At 41.2% G+C, this 20,311-nt stretch overlaps 1 protein-coding gene across 1 annotated transcript in view; it reads right to left on the bottom strand.

Annotated features, from left to right (window-relative positions):
* Positions 1–19,936, bottom strand: part of ME1 (malic enzyme 1) — a 183,226-nt gene extending 163,290 nt beyond the window's left edge. Inside the window, exon 1 of the mRNA XM_063330091.1 lies at positions 19,727–19,936. Within this exon, the coding sequence (XP_063186161.1) occupies positions 19,727–19,828 (102 nt within the window). The 5' untranslated portion in view covers positions 19,829–19,936. The remainder of the gene's footprint in view (positions 1–19,726) is intronic.
* Between the last annotated feature and the right edge of the window lie 375 nt (positions 19,937–20,311).

Here is a 20,311-nt window from a genome sequence, read left to right as displayed (position 1 = left end):
TGCAGGCTTTTGCATCAAGTTTCCTGGTTGTCACCACTCACTGTGTTTGGCTCATATTGTGGAACAGTCTCAGAGCACTTGAAGGGAATTCTTTTTGGATAAGAAGTAATTAGAAAATATGTTCCTGGAGTTCACCTAATATACTTGAGCTGCAAACAGGTATTCCGCCCATAGGATCACACTACCATTAGCCCAAAAGTAAAAAGAAAACAAAAAACAAAAAATACCCCACATCTTCCCCTCCCTGCCAAACAAACAAACAAAAAACCCCTACCCAAAATTAAAATCCAGACAAAAAACCTCACAAAAAATTCACCTCCCCAAAAAAATTCAAAATAAAGTTTTAAAGAGCTCCAAGCCCCCGACTCTCCTAAAAAAAAATCCTTGACACTGTATACTATGGGTATCTGGTCTATAGATCAACACTATCTGCAATTGAAGACACAGGCCATAAAGGGCAGAGTGTTTATTACTTGCATACAGTTTGCAAATCTATATATGTAAGCACATTACTTTAATTAAGATTTAAGAGATCAGTGTGGAAACTATTCTAACATGAGCATGGGGTACTGCAAGTGCTCTGTTTTTCTCTTCAAGAGGATACAGAAGAGAAAAATGTCACATTCCTTTTTATGGTGTACTTGTTATATTTCCACTGACACATTAACAGAAGCAAGAATAATATGATTAAATTATTCTGAATTGTGCAGTCATAAAGAATTACACTTGACTCAGAAGAACTGCAAATTGGAAAAAACAGCCTATAATTCCAAGAGGAGCAACAGCAGCCGATTTTGGCTTTCTCCCTAAAAAGAGGTTCCTGGTCAGTGGAGATTCTGACTCACCAAAATGTTTTATGCTATTTCTATTCCATTATCATTGATAAGGTCAAGCGCAGCCCCAATATGTTTTCTTATCATTAGCCAAACTTTATGGTTTATTCTTATCTCTTGTAAGCTCCATAGCTAGCATAGCTCTAGAAAATTAGTTTCTTCTCCAGCCGCCGAGACTGCTGAGCCTATAGAGCTCCAGCCTGTTTGAGCAGGCTAAGACTTCAACAAGGAAGGTGGTCAGTTAGCTAGTCAATGCCATGGACGTTGCTGTAAACCTTCTTTGAAGTAGACGGCACATTCAGCAAGGTTTCAGAGCAATGGGGCAAGGTTTTCTCAGGAACCCAAAGGTAAAAACACATAGGCATCCCCATTTCCTATAAGCTATCGGTCCCCCAGACTCCATTTGATTTGGTTTCATTCCATTCACACACATTGCAGTATTTTGAAGTTGTCCCTGCTTTGAGCAAAAATGTGGACCACATAAGCTCCAGGGGTCCTTTCCAACCTAAATTATTCTGGGTCTAAGTTTGTAGGCTACTCTTAGGGCACCCAGAAACCACTGAGAATCCAAACAAACCTCAAAGATGTAGAACAACTTCAAGAAAGGTAACTGGCATGGGAACAGCTGACAGCTGAAAATGGACAGGAAAAAAAGGAGAACAAAAGACTCCAAAAATGAGAGACAGAAATATGAATGATGAATGTGAATTGCCCCCTTTTCCAGTGGGTAAAATCAGTTATGACAGCAAGACAGACCATCCTTTCTACCTGCGTTAAACTCTCAACTACAGCAACCTATCTGTAGGTAGCTAGCCAGGAGAGTTTCAATTTGCCTTTGCTAGCTTTCATATTCGTTTATTTAGTAACAGAGGTAGGACCTACTTTAACAATTCACTCAACTGGAGCAGATGACAGATTGAAACAGTTGTTGTGGAGGCTTTTCAAACCTTTAATTTATATGTCTCCTCTGCAGCATACTTGGACTGTGGCTTGCAGTTTAATTTCCATGCACCAAAACCTCTGAGAGATCTAATGAGCTGAGGAAAGTGAAAACAATTGGCATATAGAACCAAAAAATCCCCAAAAAACCCCAAAACCCAAACATCACAGCTGATTTGCTGTGCAGACCCAGCAAGAAGGTTTTCAACCTGAGAATTAAATTTCATTAGTGATGATGGGACTGTCCACTTAGTGGTTATTAGGAGCATTCCTTAAAATTAATAATAACAATTTTGTTTTAGAAACAGCCCCAGATGACCTTCTCTCAGGCCAGACAGAGCAGGATGGGACAAGAACTACAGTTCTGATAGACCTTTCCCCTGCAACAGCTACTTACACAAACAGAATGAAGCTCTAAAGAGAAACCACTGCCCTGGGTTTGCCTGAATAAATATTTCCCAGCTTCTCAAGGTGCTGCTGTAGTTGCACTGTATTTCCTTTACAGAAGTGTTGATAGCTCTTTGAAAATTCCACAGCACCAGAGGAACAGAATCACAGAATTGTTCAGGTTGGAAAAGACCTTTAAGACTATCAAGTCCAACTGTTAACCTAGCAGAGGAACGAGAGACACAATAACTTCTCTTTTTTTTTATAGTATTCCAAAACTTCTATGATATTGTCAAGAGACTTGTATTCAACAGAATTTACGAGTTTGACAGAAGTCATGCACATGTGTTATGTGTATGCACATACCTCTTCCTTCTCCTGCTATTTATATAAGGAGACTATAAATGCTTAGCTGAATAACTGAGATCTCTGACTGCAGGAGATACCAACAATAGTAACCAAGTATCAGCCTGACAAACTGTCCTTGTTCTTTGAGTACCTACAAGGTGAGTCCCCAGATCACAGTTCTTGTGGTAGACTTTAATCTCCTTCACTTCTGCTGAAAGAGCAACGTGACAGGACTCAAACAATCCAGCAGGTTACTGGAGAGTGTCAGGGATGCTGTAGCAGATACTGGGTGAGCCAGCCAGGGGTGATGCAGAGCTGTATCGGCTCTTTACAAATAAGACCTGACTGGGGATACAATAATCAGTGTCAGCCTTGGGTGAAGTGACCACGGACTAGTACAGTTCAAGATCCTAAAGGGATTGAGGAAGGCAAGTAGGACATCACAGACTGGACTTAAGCCAAGGGTAAATCACCCCTGATCAACCTGATGATTGCTTTCTATGGTAAAATGAATGGATTTATGGACAAGGGGAGATAGAAGATGTCATTTATCTCACCTTAGGCAAGGCTTTCAAAACTAGCTCCCAAAAACTCCTTGCACCCAAGCTGGGATATTACAGTCTAGATGGGTGGACAACCAGCTTGGTAAAAAACTATTGTTGGATGATGGGGCTCAGAAGGAAACAGTTAATGGGTTATGCTCCACCTGCAGGCCAGTAAGAAGTGGAGTGATGCAGGAGTCTGCAATGTGACCTGTCCTGTGTAGCATTTTTATCAATGACCTAGAGAAGGCAATGGAGCATACTCTCATCAGATTTGCAGGTGACACCAAATAGGGGCAATCGTGGATACACCCAAGAGCAGGGCTGCCATCCAAAGGGACTTAGCCTGGAGGAATGGGCTGACAGGAACATTATGCAATTCAGCAAGGACAAACGCAAAGTGCTGCAGCCTCGAAATGAAACAAGACAGACTGCAATGATTCAGGCTGGTGACAGACTGACTGGCTGAGGAGGAACAGGTCTGGTGGACAGCAAACTGAGCAGAAGCCACCAATGTGCACAGGAAACAAAGACGGCCAACAGTATCCCAGGCTATATTAGCAGCAGCATAGCATACTAACAGGAGCATAGATTGAGGGAAATGATAATAACACTTTACTTGGCACTTATTAGAATGCATTTAAGGTAGAGTCCAACTTTGGGTCTACAATACAAAAAAGACATCAATAAACTGGAGCAAGTTCAGTAAATGGCCACCAACATGATCGAGGCTGAAGCACATCCCCTATTAGGGAACCGGGCTTGTTCAGCCTGGAGAAGAGAAGGTTTTGAGGGGACCTAATAGCTGGCTTCCCGCACCTATGCTGAGGCTATCTGGAAGACAGAGCCAGGCTCTCCACAGCAGTACACAGCAGAAGGACACGAGACAAGAGGTGTAAGATAAAACAAGAGAGGCTGAGACTGGATATAAGGAAAAAAAAATTCCTCCCATGAGCACAAACAAATAGAAATGTTGCCCAGAGACATTGTAGAGTCTCCGTCCTTACTGGTTTTCAAGACCAGACAGGATACCGCCCTGAGCAACTTATTCTCTCTCCATATCTGATCCTGCTTTGAGTAGGAGGTTGGACTAGAAACCTCCTGAGATCCCTTCTGACAAATACAATATTTCACTCACATTCCCCATGATGATATTACAGGATCCATCCACTAAGTAGCGTTAGACAGTGATCTTCATAGTTTTAGGAAAAATGGATCATTTCAAGAAGCATCACAGTTTTTAGCACCAGACACTAGAAATAACTAACTTCATGCTGAGGAATGCCAGGTGCTTTCATTTCAGTTGATTTTTATTATTATTGTTGCTGATGTTACTCTTTGAGTCAGGCAGGGGAAAAAAATGAACACATACTCATATTAGTTTCACACATATGCATAAACCAGCTGAGTCTGGGCCAAAGCATTGGAAAGTCTTATTGAGATAGGCCAATTAGAGTGCAATAAACGTACACCCAAAAAAATTGTTCCCCAAAATTAAAGTAACATGCTTTGACAAAAGACAGATAAAATGTCAGAGCAAAGACTAGATTAAGTAGGTCAACTCATGGAAAAGGCTTAAAAAAATATTCTCTTTGCAAGTTCCTTAGCATGGAAAACTACAGGAGGGGGAGTAGTTCTGTTTAGAAGGTATTCTTTTAAAACCCAGGACATGCTGTTGTGATTACTTGAATACTGCAGTCCCATATGCCGCATCTGACAAAACCACTCAGTCATTAACTTGCATTTTCCTTTAACTAATTTTACGTCAGAGTGGAATGGCAGCATACATGATCTAGAGAGGCTGAGGCTCTCTTCACGCTGTGACTCAAAAGAAGAGTTTCCAGCCAGAACAGGTTCTGCTCCTGCAAACATGTATTTGTTGTTGCAAACAGAAATTCATTTGCCTGTAACAACATAGATTGTCAACTGAAGAAAGGACAGGACAGGTAGGCAAAATTCCTGTTCAAGTCATACCACCTTCAACCCCAGCTGGATTGCTCACAGTGCTAGTACCTGGATTCCAACACCCACAGCACCAAAATGAGATTAATGAGGGTTTTATTATCATTATTGTTATTATTAATGAGATTTGCTGAGGATAACAGATTCACAGAACGCACAGCAGATTCACCATAACAGATACAGCTTCAGTTTTCTACATCTGTATGTCTAATTACTGCATTATTGCTCTGTTTTCCACATAGCAGCTTTGCCTACATAAAGAAATGAAGTGTAAGTAAGAGGCCAGTAGAAAATAAATAGGGCTTTTATGCATATGCCACATTTCCTCATAATATCTGAAGGATTATTTCTATGTATTTAAGTAAATAGATGCATGTAAGTATTTTCAGGGCCAAAAAATGCTTATCATTGTATACTTTGAGACTTGCACTGCTGGCAATTTGGAGCACAGCCAGACCAGCATTACTTCTCTGTAGCTACTTACATAATTAAGTATTTTCAGGATTAGGTTCACAGATATTAATTCATCACGTAGGGTTTCTGGTCACTGCTGAAATCCCATAATAGAAAAAAAGAATATGTTTTGAAATAACAAATTATTACAAACTATGGGACGATTAAGATGCAATTCAATATTTTGACATAAAATAGCTTGGTTTTACTAATTGTTAAACCTTCATCGAGTTATCATTCAAAGAAAATCTCACTTGCTGAGTATTTACACTACAGAAGCATAATTTGTAAGAATGTCGTAACAATTCATACGTAGAGAAAATGTATGCAGCTCCTTCTGTTCAGAGGACATACACTTGCATTGTTTTTAGCATATTTTAGAAAATAAATGAAAAATTTTAAACAGATACCTTTGAGGGCAATAGTCAGCTTCACTACACAAAGTATGGCAAGAGTTTTATTCAGCCTTTAGGCATTTTCTGTGCAGGGCATCTTCTCTAGGGAATCAATGTTAGAATCTTAAGTGTGGGAAAAGAGTTTAGTTCAAATTTATATCACCTCTGCCTCTCCAATAGCTACCAAAATCTTCAGAGAGGTAAATACACCCTTAGAAAGTCAGCCTTCATTCACATCATTGCATGAATTTAAGTCCTGGAGACATGAATTCTAGCTTCTTGAAGAAATGAAGTTTCACTGAGTTAAAAACTACCGAGTAGTGGTTAGCTGAACTTTGAAACATCTTTTCTTGCAGGAAGTATTGACCTGAGCTTCCTCTGGCATTCAGCTGATAAATACTGAACACTTTCTCACCTCTCTCCCCACTCGGCTGGAATGGATGCAACTCTTACCAACGCTGCCCAGGACCAAAGAGGTTTAGAGGAGGCAGCCAAGGGTCAGCTACCACTTCATCTAATTGGAACTAATCTGCATGTGGTACAGCATGGACTGAAGCCAGAAGCAGGTTTAGCTACACAGATGGATGATTTCTTCCTGCCTATTCAGATCTTCCTTTCTCCCCCAGCATTCAGCACTGGCCATAATTTGCAGTCCTGTCTAATGGATTTTTATGGATCTAGAAAATTGTACGTGCAAGAGACTGCACATCCATTAATACCCTCTCTACGTGCAACTGCAGTACAGCAGAATTTAGAAGGACATGGACAAAATATGTCAGTACTATCAGATTAGACATGGGTCTACTTAGATGTGATTTGAAAAGAAACAGCAGCCTGCTGACCGATTACTGCAAAAGCTAGAAGATGATTTCCCCCCACCAAGGAAAGAAAATTATAAACAGAAACTAGATTACAGCAATGTAAAGACAAGATAGCAAAACATTATCTAAAAAGACTAATTATACAAAACCAAGCACTTTACACTAGTTTTCATGCTCAAAAATTCTCAAATGCTGCTTGCCTTTTCAGATGAGAAAACTAAATGACTAAGATTTAATAATCACCACAACTGCATGACCTAGTTTCCAGTCTAGTGCCCAATCTACTACAATATTTTGTCTCTCTTGCTGAAGTAGAACTCACTAATAAAAGGGGGGGAAAAATGTACGTACTCATTCTCATTACATAGTTCTGAAGTAAGACAAAGAAAGCTTCAGTCATATGTTTAAAGATTTGTGAAGTGTACCTCAAAGGAAACCAGAAAGGGCATCTGTTATTTACACACCCCGTTTAAATTGCTAGTGCAACATTATGACAACTAAACTGTACTTTCATCTAATAGAACTGATCTATTCATCTTACCTGTGTTTTACCCTCTACATCTTTACTGCAGAATAAATTTGGAGGACTCAGTAACTATAGAACCAGAAGAAAGTTATTTCTTGACATAAACTACATGAAAGTAAGATGTGTAGGAAATAATGTTAGTTTGAAGGGTATGTTTCTTTATCCTACAGATGTGTTTGCTTTTTTTTTTTTCCCTAAGAATTACACCTCAGAAGGAAGCGTTCACTTTTTATTTTCTACTTTGAGTTTATCCATACATTCCAAGAAGCACAAGAGCTGGGTACCTCAAAAAGCCGGGCAGGGGAGCAGAGGCTCCAGTTTCACGCAGACTCCTGACCTGGAAACCTTTTGCTCTTCTGGCAAACACACGGCCAGTGGCTATGAGACAGAGCCAAACAGTTATGTTTCCCCAGGTAAGATGCAAAGTGAGATATTCTACTTTTCCTGAGGTTAGATAAAGTGTTCCTTTCCAGCAGCTGCTGAGGACGAGGTGAAAGCCCCCTTCAAAGCAGAAAAAAAGCAGTACAGTGAGTAAGACACCTTTTCTGATACCTGTTTACACAGACTCACCTACATTTATTTATTTATTCTATTTTTTCTATTCTATTCTAATTCTATTCTAATTCTATTATTTATTTTTTATTTAAATAAATCAGAACTGACAACCTATTTTAAGGGCCATTCCTCATCTCTTTACCTGACCCTTGATTGACCTAATAAATAGACTGACATGTCAAACTTCCTATCACATGAGCAAGAGGAAGGCTTTATCCAGTCTTCGCTTAGAGAAAGCAATGCAATTGGTAAGCCTCATCCTTAGAGAATTTGGCATTAAATCTTGTCTTAACAAAAAGCAACACCACCAAAAAAAAAAAGATAAACCACACTGCTTTTATGCTCCTCTAACACTATAATTGTATGCCTTAAAAAACAAACAGCAGAAGTTTTCATGTCTAGAACTCTGTTAAAAATTGTATTACCTCAAGCCTGTTGTTACACATAAGCTATGCATAGAAATAATAAACCAACATTCATTGACTTCATGAACAAATGTTTTCTACACATTAGCAAATTTTTTCAAAGAACTTCAGTGAATACCCTATGCAGAGTAAAAGCTTAAAAGCATAGCAAGGAACCAGCTCTCCTTCACCAGGTGCGAATGCTGTAAAACTGAAGGCTTGAATTCTGTAAAATGACTTCTACGCTCAGCAGCAGCCTGAAAAAACAAGGACCCCAGTGAGAAGAAGGTGGTAAGGGGGCGTCACTGAGCTTCAAAACACTCCTGGGATAGAGGCAACTTGAAACATCCCAAGACAGAGTCGTGTTGGAATCAGACGGACAACTGTCCTGCTTCGGCTCTGGACAAAAGCAAGGTAAGGATTTCAGAGAAACCTCAGGAATGAAGATGTCAAGCAGTCACCTAAAATATATGATCTGAGGAAGACTGAGAAGCCCGGGCAGAAGGAGGAATGAACTGCTGCAAGATCTCACTCCTGCAGAAGGTTCAAGAGCCTGAATCCCAGTCCCCTGGCAGAAGGCTCTTCATTCCTCCCCCAGCACTTTCTCCTAGGACATGACTTCTAACAATGGCTTATGCCTGGGAAAAACCAAAGCTACATAAACCTAAGGACCTTAAGGAATTACTCCAACTACTGCTACACCACAAAATCAAGAGTTTGGAATGTATTTTCATAATAACTTCCATTTGCCTATAAATAGCAGCAGATAAATTTACCTTTCAAGAGTCAGTATCTTGAAATCCAACACGGATTTGTTTCCATATATTTATCATGAACTAAAACTGCTGAACATGTCAGCATTGGGGTTCAATATTCTGTACTTGAAAGAATCTTAAAATGCAGGAGGACCATCAATACCTTCAAAAAGTCATCTACCTACCAACTAACACAAACAGGCTTCCTCTGCTTCAGGTGCGCTGCTCCTGTCCAGCCCCTCCAAAAAAACATCTTACAGGACTTGAAGAAATTCAAGCCAAATCAAACCAACACTAACCACTTCACAGACTCAGGTCTTCGTTTTACTTTAGCAATATAGTGTTCTTTCTCTTCTGACTTCTGTCTGTAACTATTGAGCTCTTTTGTACTATTTAGGTAAAGAAGCTTTACTGCCTCTTTCGTAAATAACCCTCCACACGTAAATCTGCTTTCTTAAGTCAGGTATCTGAAGAAAGAAATCCAATAAGTCAGCTAGACACTAGTACTGAAAATGTTGTAACATGCTTCATAATCACCACTACGCACTCATAACCAGGAGAGATGTAAGGCAAAGATTTTTATTTTTAAGTCATTAGTAAAAGCCAAAATTATTTTTGCCTTTGAGGAAAAGGGAATGATGTATTTCATAACAATTCTTGTTCTTCTCTTGCAAAGCAGTGATTCCGTACTATCCAATCTCCATGCCAAAAGGAAACTCAAAAAGTGTATCACTCATGGGGGACAAGAGGAAAAAAGCTAAAATGTGATATCCCGTCTGAACTGGATGCCAAAAATCATTTAATACCTCATAGCACCTACTCTGTTCCAAAGATACCGACAAGTCATTAATAAGATGAATCTAAAATACTGACTGAAGACTGGATTTATTTAAGCAAAGTTACATTGAACCAAAGGTGTCTGTAATTTTTCAAACCACTTGTAGGGTTATTTATTTTATGAATAAACAAAAAGAAGTGGAGAACACAGTGACTTTAGTTTTAATATCAAACTTAGTTATTAGAGGAAAAAAAATCATGTTTTCTAAGCCAGAAACAAATAACAGTTGCTATTTGAACAATAAAGTAAGTAAAAACCTATGCACGGATATAGTGCATTGCTGCTGTATGCCTCGTTTATATTTTAAGAGGAAAACATTGGTTAATTTCTTTCTGAACTCTTATACCAGATGACTACATCCTGATGTATTTCTACATCTTTGGCTGAAAGCCACAAGTATTCAAAGCGTAACAGAATTATGATGCTTTTTTTTTTTTTTTTTTCAGTTCTACATTATGGATTCTTTATGTATATAAAAAGTGTTTACTCCACACCTCCTCCGCTTCCTCTACGTTGTAAACAACCTCAAGTCCTGCACGGAGTATTGTGTTTCACACAGGAATAGGCACTAGCAGTATCCAAGTAAACTACAGGCACCGATTTCAACAGAAAGTACCCAGTGCCCGCCAGGACTGCCTCCAGGGTGCCCTGTGACCTCCTTCTTCTAAGTAAGGATTTTTGCTTCCTGAATTACACAACAAATTATATTAGCAAAGCTTAAGCTTTGATAAGACCAAAACTTGCTTTGTTATGTATGCAATTCGGGGGGGGTGGGGGGTGGGGGGGGGGGGTTAATTAACCTCTACCAAAAAAAAATCTATACTGAGGAATATGCATAAAATAATTCTTACACAAAATCAGTTGAGATCTGTTTTTAACAGAAACGCATTTAGCTTTCTCCATGGCATTTTTTTTCCTCTGAAATTACCCAAAGATTTGGACTATTTAAAGTAATCTTAATTAATCAAAAAATGAGATACTATAACATTCAACATTTTAGATAAAAATAGACTAGTCTCAGAAAGGTTAGACTAGTCTCAGAAAGGTCAGACTAGCCAAAAACATTTATCTTGCACACTGAACAAATATTTCAATGTTTCCTTCTAAATGGGCTGCTAGGAATCAAGTTTTAGGAAGTCTGTGGAGGTTAAAGGCACTCAAACTCTGCAAGTGACAATGGTGTTTGTTTTTTTAAAGGATTAATGTGCCAATACTAATTTTTCATGTCAGCTTCCCCTCTTGCATCCCTCTACCACTCATTTACTCCCAGCTTACACTATTAAAACCAGTATCAGAATCAGGTCCTTAGTCCTTTCTCTAATATCACCCTACACAAATGTATCATCCTTATAAAAGCCATGGGCTTATTTGTGATTATGACTGAATCTAGATTAGATTCCCCATGGGTGGGTATCATGGCAGTCCTGACTCCTGGAGGTGTCCGTAATGTGCATCATACTCACAGTCCTTTGAGGCAGTCTTAAAATTCCTACTATCTTGCCACACATCATGAAATCATGAAAATTAGTCAAAATGATAACCCAACATTTTATAACTACATAGCAATTTTCTTACTTCTCTGAAAGTGTACCATTATTCTACTATTGGCTCTAGAAAAAAAGAATAATTGAAATATTTCTAAAATGTAAATTCATGGAGTTTCAATGTGCTTGAAAGCAATCATTTACTTCTCAATTAAAGGTATGATGCTACTTATAAAATTGCTATCGAGAGGGAGAAAGGGGAAGGTAAAGAAAAGAGCGACTGACATAAAAGTTCAATTTATGCAGGCTGCATAGGGTTAATATTAACAAAAACAATTCAACTGTATTTCGACACTTCCTTAAAGTAACTATTAGCTGGTTTCCCCTACTTTGCTTGACTTCATCCATGACTTCCATTTTTTTCTAAGATGAACAGATATACAGCCCGTGCCACAGAGAGTTTGCACAGTTGCCATTTCAGAACCACAAGTCAATTCATAGTTATTGAGAATAGCACTCCCACAGTAAATATCACGTCTTAATATACTGATCGGGTAAGGCAGATTTCTCATGTCTGCAAGCCCTGCTAGGAAGCAGCACTGCTGACCGTGCATCATACCCTTCTCCATCAAGGCAGAACATTCTAGTGTCAAACCAAATTCATCCTCCCCCTCCGACTTGAAATCTCAGCATCTTTATTTAAAGATTTCAATTCCTACGTCAGGTAAAACACTGGAAGCACCAAAGCCTCTGCCTGGTCTCTGACACATTAACGCACAGTCCTGCTACTTCTGCCTGTCCCTTAGGAATTTTATTCCAAGCCCCACCTATCCCAGTTTTGCTGCGACACATGGCTACTGTTTCAAGTTTGTCTGCAGCTTTGCTCTACAAAACTTCGGCTACCGTGTATTACAAATTGGTAATCCTACAACATTTTATAGCCTTTTTTCTGTACCAGACCTAACTCCTCGATTTTGCATTAAATCAGACAATGGAGATAATTCTTGTAAAACTATTCACTGGCCTGCGCTGCCCTGGCACAAAATCAAGAGAAAGCCCCTCCATGAAAGAGAAGGTCATTCAAACAAAGCTTAACTAATGGCCTACTATTGTCAAACTGTATTACTGTTTTTAATCATGGCAAAGGAGAGAGTCAGAACAGTTCAGAGAAGATGAAGAGGTCTAGAAGCATCGGCCAGAGCCCCGGTGATGTGGCACCTCACCGGCTAGTGCATGCACATGGCATCAGATGTTACAACATCTGGTTTGTGCTTGTAGAGACATCACCTCTGCACCCACTTCTACAGAAGCTAATGCTGTGGACGGTCACAGGGCGTGTTCCCAAAACTGGCACCTTTCCTAGCTATACGATAGCTTTGGATCTCACAGACTTTCCTGCTGAAGACAGACAATCCCTTTTGCTCAGAAGCTGTAAGAGTGAGCCTTCCTCCAACGGTGGCCTCAGCAACTTCACTGGAAAAGTCTTTTTAAAGTAAGTTCACAAACCATCATCTTTGTAACAGAAGATCATGTGTGTATACTAGCGTGCTCAAATATTATACTATTCATTAAATCCAAGGGATCCTTAATTTATAACTATTAATGATATAATTCATTGATGCTTGGAACATCTCAGTGCTAATGTGATATCACTGCTGCTTTTGACACTTCTTCAAAATAACTGCTCCACTGTAAAATTCTCTAACAAACTGGAAAATCCTCAATGAAGGACCTATTAAAAGGTATTAATACTCTATTTTGGACCTCCATCGGTAACATATGTAGGGCAGTGGTCCACTAAGCCATCAGAGCCTGGAGCAATGAGACCTTCAGCCTGAAACCCCGCCTCAACCCCTGCGGGCCTGGGCTACGGCAGCCACCAGCGAGCCACGCACCGAATACGCATCTCACCTGAGCGGGCAAGGAAGGAAAGGGAAAGGCATGACAAAGCAAAGATGGCAGATTTTAACTTGGGATCATGGGTTGACAAGCAACGTTGCTGTCACACACGTTTCACTTCCTCCTCCCCTCCCAGAGGGAAGCAGGGCCGGGGCAGTGAAGCTTCTGCTTGCTACAGATGGAACTTCTTTCTTTTTAAGAGACAGCTTGATTCAGCAGAACTGGATATATAAAGCGAGAAACAAACAGTAAGAACCTCTGTACTCTGAGACAGGCTTTCTGCAGAAAGCACAGGTATTCTCTTTAGTTTATTTTTACCTAGACAAAAGTACAATTTCTCAGCGAGCTCTTATCCTACTTACTGCCAGCATCCATCAATAAAAGAAAAAAAACCAACTTCTGTGCCATTCCAGCATCTCTACAAAACCTAGCATAGAAAAGCATTTTTAACTCATTCTAAATATACAAATTGTGTTTGCAAGGTGTTCTGTGCCAGGATTAATGTTTCTATTCAAGTAGCATTTATAACCAGTGGGCATAGGATTCCTCAGTTTAAAGAAAAAAGGTCAGCTCTCTTTGTTTTCAATTACTGAAGTTCACATGAAAATTACACAACTGAAAATTGTTCATAATGCCTGAAACAGCTTCACAGTGAACAATTCTAGTTTTAGGCTTCTTGTGACAACTCATACCAGTATTCAGTTGCTATTACTGCTGTATAGCTTCCTACATCACTTCTCCTTTATTTGTTTTTAATTCATGTCACAGAACTTAGTTCCAAACTTGCTGTCTCAGCACTCTTTTTCATAACTGCAAGCAAAGAACTGGAGGCCAACAGGAAGAAAAGAATGTAACACCAACCACAGCAACTTACCTACTAGGTCAGGAACAAAGTACTAAGAGGCAATGAACGCTTCAAGCTGTATATATAAAATAGAAGACAATGGTACAGTCATCTAATTGAAATACTTTGTGCTTTTCCCAAGACTTTTTCCTTATTAATAGTATGTAGGACAAATCTGCCTTAAAGTAAGAAAGGTGGAAAAAAGCACAGAATTCATTTTTAAAGCCCCTTCACACATACTGTAAATAAAAGCACTCATACAAAAAACATCCTGCATCACAGCTCCCCCCTCACACCTCAACAAGGTGATTTCAAGAAGGGAGAATACACTGGCAATGTGAGAAGCTCCTCACCCAGCCCCGTGGTACCCACCACTGAGCTCACACCCTTTCCCAAAATCCAAGCGTACAAGGTAGCTGCAGTTCTGCCAGTCTGCAGCTTATGGTCCTGACTGTTAAAAGAGCAAACAGCTCTGGTATGAACCAACCCCACACTTGAAGAACCTCCCATTTTAGGTTGCCGTTCCACAGAACGGCAACTCCAGTGTTGGAGACTGCAGTAATAGATCAAAAATGCAGTGCTCCCAAACACACAGGCAAATTCGATACAAGTTCACTCTAAAAAGGCTTCAGACAAAGACCGGAACGATTTGCTTTTTGTGCTAGCACAACCACTATACCATTTATTCTTGTCAAAGACCAGAATTATAGTGTGTGCTTATCCCTATCAAGATCCGAACTGCTCTGATAGGTGATCTGATGGGGATAAGAACCAGGAAATATTTGTGTTGAAAACCACAAAGTTGTAAAGCGCAAAATGTTTATAGGAAAAAAGGAGGTATAAGACAGTGAGAGTTATCAGCAACTATACCCCCAAAAGACTTCCTGAAACTATACCTTTACTTTCACATGAAGCTGACGATCTTCCAATCTAAAAGACACTATCATACCTACTACCACTTAATATGAAATCATCCCTTGCAATATCAAGTAATTTCCAGAAAACCTATTTTACAAATTAATATAGATCCTTCTAATATGCCATTTTAAGGGGTATTTTCCTCATCCATCCCCAGTTTCATCAGTTTTCTTCCCAGAATCTCTATTTACAGCTAAAGCAAAAGCAATACTTGGTGAACACTGGCCATTCCAGAGGACCCAGCCAAAGTGCACACAGTTTAAAATGTGAAAATATGAATACTACCAGTGGAAGGAAAAAAGACTTCTAATGCTTGGTATGTGATAAAGGAATTAGATTTATTTAGAGGAGCTTCTTGAGTGTTTATTGTCTTTTACCCATCAGATAGAAAAAAAATCTCACTGGAATGCTTCTAATTTTTCAGTAAGGTCTGGGTTTTCTGAGGCCTATTACAGGGTCACCAACAAATGTCAAAGTCATAAGACCTTTGGTGGTGACCCACACCACTCACACAATTACACTTTCTCAAAATCAAACTTGATTTTAGTGAAGCAACTAGCTGTACACAGAACAAAATGTACCTGTATTTCCCAAGCAGTCTCTTCCCGCGGTCTGAAATGTATGAGCAAAAAGGGAAGTCCATGCTTCACTTTAGCTCAGATAATGATTTCACTTGAATTTAAAAAAAAAAAATGTTTACAATTGTTTTTATTAGTACACATAGTCTGTGTAATCTGATAGGAAAGACAAGCATTCATTATCTTAATAACCCCCTAATAAACTGCTCATTCCCTCAGCATGGTATTGATTATTCTGAGAAAGTATCACTAGAGACATCCTTCGCTCTTTCACTCCTCCTGAGGGATCCACTTCAGCCACTGTCAGAAATAAGACATTGGGATAAGTGGACCTTTGATCTGTTCTGGTATGGTTCTTGTATAGTAAATCCCACAGTGAGGCAATGACACAGTGACAGCCAATTCCAGCCAACAACTAATGTCACTGCTTAGTTGAGAACCTACTAAGATCCAGAGGCATCACATTCAGGAGGTGGTAAAGATAAAAGATCAATGCCATTGCAGTTGGGATTAAGATTGGGAGCTCTTGGATATCCAGCAGCCCCATCAGACAGCGTGTTCCGAAATTCTCCAGTGCAACTCGAATGAAGGGAAAGAAAAAAAGAGGGACCAACAATTCACAAGCATACTGCACTCAGCAACAATGACAGCAGTCAGTCAGGGGAGAGGCATTAAAATTAAGCAGCTGGAAAGGGGAGAGAGCCCTCTACCACTTAAGATTTAATAGAATCACTTATTTCCTGCTCACTGAATCGCTCTACAAGAATACGAAAGCAGCCTGGAAGGAAAGCACTCCTCCAATGGCAAAGTTTCTCAATCAGGGAAGCGTTTAGACTTGGTAATCAATACAGGCTATTGGAAAAGTTTGGTACTGATGTTTATTTGTCTTCACATCAGGATTCTGAAAACAAGCAGCACATGGGAAAGTATGATTTGTTTAAACAATATTAAAAGGTAAAAAAAGAAAGATTAAATGAAAGTTTAGTTTTAAATTATTTGTGTGCTTTGAAATCACTAACTTTTACATTGAATACAGCATAAATGAGATTTATAGTAAGAGTAGAGCAAATTACTTTCACACTTCTGTAACTCATTAGCATACAACTCCCAGCCAAAGGTTTCTAATGCAATCTATTTCAGTGAAAAGAAGTTAAACTATGTTTGTTTTCCTTGTAATTGCTATTTACAATGTGTTTAATTGCCTGAGGGGAAGAAAAAAAAAGATAATTTGAATAGGTTGTAAATACACTTTTAAACACTATGGACCTAAAATCTCAGACAATAATCTGAATCGTGACTATTGCCCATAAACTTAGACACATGTCCTCAAGTAATTAAACTCAGTGCATTACAATCTGCTGTTTCTCATGATTTTTGATACATCACTGCTGCTGAGATGGGGCGAAACGCTCAATGACCCTGTAAAAGTAGCAATGGTTTTGTATGTAGGCAAAATGCCCCAGCATGGAAAAAAAAAAAACAAACACAAAACCACCAAACATTTTTAAGCTCTTCCTCAGTGAGGTTTGTGTATGTTTGTGAATTACTTACAGAGTAAAACATAAAAGATTTAAGAACAACATTGCCTGGGTTTTCAACATACTTCAGTGCTTAGTATGTTCTAGAAATTTTGCCATCCAGGTAGAAGTAAAGGGCAAGTGGAAAAGAAGAAATCTGTGTTTACCCTGGCATTCCCACAGCCCTTTCTCTCACCTCTTACCCACCATCAACGTTAAGTATAAGATGTATGCAGTAAGTGCAGAAATCCAGCTTTATTGTTGGATGAGTGAGGCACTCAAAGAATGGAGATAGGTATTTAAAAAACAATCTAGCTCCTTATTTCTTCTTACACCTATTTTTAAAGGTGTCCAAGTATAAATGGTTCCCTGTAAAGTTCTCCTTTCAACTCGGCTGAGAAAAGGCTGGCAATATTTGAGGATGCAAGCCCCAAGTTGACACATACTGCAGCATACTTCAGCTTTACCTGCTTGACAGGACAGCTGCCTTGGCTTAAGAGATCCGGAAAACATAATTTGCCCTATTTTTCTATGAGTCACTGCTAGATACCACTACTCAGTACTTACAGCCTACTTTTGCCAAGTATATGCAAATGGGACTACTAAAACTGGCACCATATCCAAAAGAAAGTGCTGATACCGAGGAACTGCAGCTCTTAGACAGGGCCCAGGAGATAGCAGAAAGTTCTGGCACGTCTGCAGAACTGCAAACAATCCCTGCACTTTAGAATCATTAAAGGAGATATTTTATCTACTTCAAATTGAATTCTCTGCAATCTGATGCTTGTTTAACAGCCTTGGCAATAGAAAGTGAACGGGGAGTACCAGGTCCCATGCATACGGGCAGGCCACAAGCTATCAGACAGGCAACCATGTTGGCAGTCCTCAACATATTTGATTTCATTGTCCATACAGATATATATATTTGGCAATTATATATATATATATATATATAATGGGGTGTTCATGTATATATAAATATATATGGTAGGGTGTAATACATCCACACCCACCAGAAATCACCTGTCTCAGTCAGAAAACTGGCTTACCCATTCTTCACCAGACCAGGAACAGACTCTCCTCACAAGCATGAAGACAGGATTTTTCAGCTGACCTCTTCTAATTCCGAACTCTGCATTACCTGGGCAGATGTGTCTGGTAATGAACTTTTTCCTGCTTCTCTGCTGTATAGTTACGTATGTGCTATACTGCAGCTGATGGGGAAGGGAAGAATAAAACCTAAGCCACAAAATAAAGACAGACCCTTCCTCTTTAGCACCTCATCTCCAGGTATGCTTTTCAGAGGCAAGATATATGATGTTTGAGGGGAAAAAGGTAGCCTTTTTCCCCTCCAACTGCCCTTTATTCAATGCATTTTAGAGTAAGCCCCATTTTACTTCTTAAAACAAGGTGGGTTTTTTGTTGGATTGGCTTTCCTGGTTACTCTGCATCAGACTTTTTCCGTGAATACTGCAAGCTGCTTAAAAGCAATTCCAAGCAAAACAGCCTCTCCTTGGTTTCTTCTTGGGAGTTTTATATTTTGGTTAATTTTCCTTTCACCTGACCTCAGGAGACCTTCTCAGGCCTACACACATACACAGACATAAGACAGCCTCTGAGGAAACTTTGTAGTCAAGAACCAAGACTAATAAAAGCACTATTCATCTAACTAATATATGGAGCTTTTACTGATGAGTCAACTTATCCAGTAAAACTAGAGACATAGTTTTTCTCAATTTATACAACTCAGCAATAAGTAAAATGACTGTATATACTTTCTAATGCAGAGGGACAGGACAGAACACCATTAAAAGTAATGTGTAAGAACAAAATTGGGACTAAGGACTTGACCAAGGGTTCATGTGCCACGTGTGGCTTATCATCCACCTTTGACTTTACCCATTTTTCATCTTGGCAGCAAACCCAGGGCCTGTCACACCAGAAGTATTTAACTATCTGAACTTTGCATCTTTATCAGAGCAGTGCAAACACTTACTCAGCTTTATTTTTTCTAGATTAGTTGAACATGTTTAGAAAGTTTCATCAAGCTGAATTACCATTCTTAAGCAAATTAGAGATGTGATAAAAAGGTTTTGCTGTGCTATGGCATCTCTTAAAAGCTGACTGCATTTGCTGATGCGGAGCGGAGGCCAGGGGGAGGGAACCGGAGTTGAATGTTACAGCAGCAAGTGGAATGATGGTGATAAAACCTTTTTCCACCTGCCGGGGGATAAAGCGTAGGACGGCACGCACAGCCAGGCTCTCCCGCAGGCAACAAAGTGGGGAAGAGGGCTGGAAGAGAAGGAGGGTACCGGGAAAACACAGACACGGCAGCAGCAGCAGCTCGCATCACAGTGGCATAACTTTGAGCAGCATCCTCCCGGGCGGCTGCTGTTGCTGCTTCTCTTCTCCGGAGGGGCCGGCGCCGCTGCTCCGGGGCCCAGGCTGGCGGGGCGGGCACGGCCCTGGCCCCCCGCCGCCCCGTAGGAAGAGGAAGCGCCCCCGATGCCCGCAGGAAGTACCGCTGCCCCGCCGCCCCACCGGCCTCCCCGGCCGCTGCGCTGCGACAGGTGGCGGCGAGAGGCCGCCCGGCACCGCCGGCCGCCCTGGGCCCGACTCCGACTCCGCCGGCAGCGCCCAGTGCCGGCAGGTTTCTCCGTCCCCGGCGGGCGGGTGGGGGACTGGGGAGAAGGAGGGGGGCTCCCACCCCTGCCCTACCCGGCCCTACCTTGTTGAGGTGGGGGTCGCGGAGCACCTCGTAGCCCCTCTTCATGGTGAACTGCAGGGGCCGGCCGGCGTCCCGGCTGTCGGCTGCCTTCCCTGCTTGCATGACGCGACGCGGCGAGGCGAGGCGAGGCTGACTGCCGTCAGGTCGCTGCGGGAGCGGAGGCGAAGCGGCGGCTCCTCCTGCTGAGGTGACCGCCCGGCGGGGTGGGATGATCCTACCGGGAGGGAGGGAGGGAGGGGGCAGTGCCGCGGCAAGGCGCCGCCGCGGGGCGGGGGGGGTGGGGGTGGTCACCGGGGCGACGCTGAGTCACCGGCAGCTCCCCGCACCCCCGGCGCGCGCCCAGGTGCGGAGCGGGCGGGGTGCGGGCCTGCAGCCTCCCCGGCGGTGCGGCTCGGCCGGGCCGGCCCAGCTGCTGCAGCTTCCCCCCGGGCCCAGCGTTTGCGAGGGAGTTTAGACCCTTTTACCGCTTCAGAGATGGCTCCGCGCCCGTTAGAAACGGGCTGGTCTGTCATGACCCGCTGAAGGGGACACCGCAGCCCCTGAAGGCCGGGACCCCGCGGCCACCCGGCATCCCCTGTAGTCGGC

Source organism: Chroicocephalus ridibundus, chromosome 3 (genome assembly GCF_963924245.1).
Source record: "Chroicocephalus ridibundus chromosome 3, bChrRid1.1, whole genome shotgun sequence".
NCBI classification, from domain to species: domain Eukaryota; kingdom Metazoa; phylum Chordata; class Aves; order Charadriiformes; family Laridae; genus Chroicocephalus; species Chroicocephalus ridibundus.
Note: the sequence above shows the minus strand (reverse complement) of the source record. Positions and strands in the feature narration are given on the sequence as shown.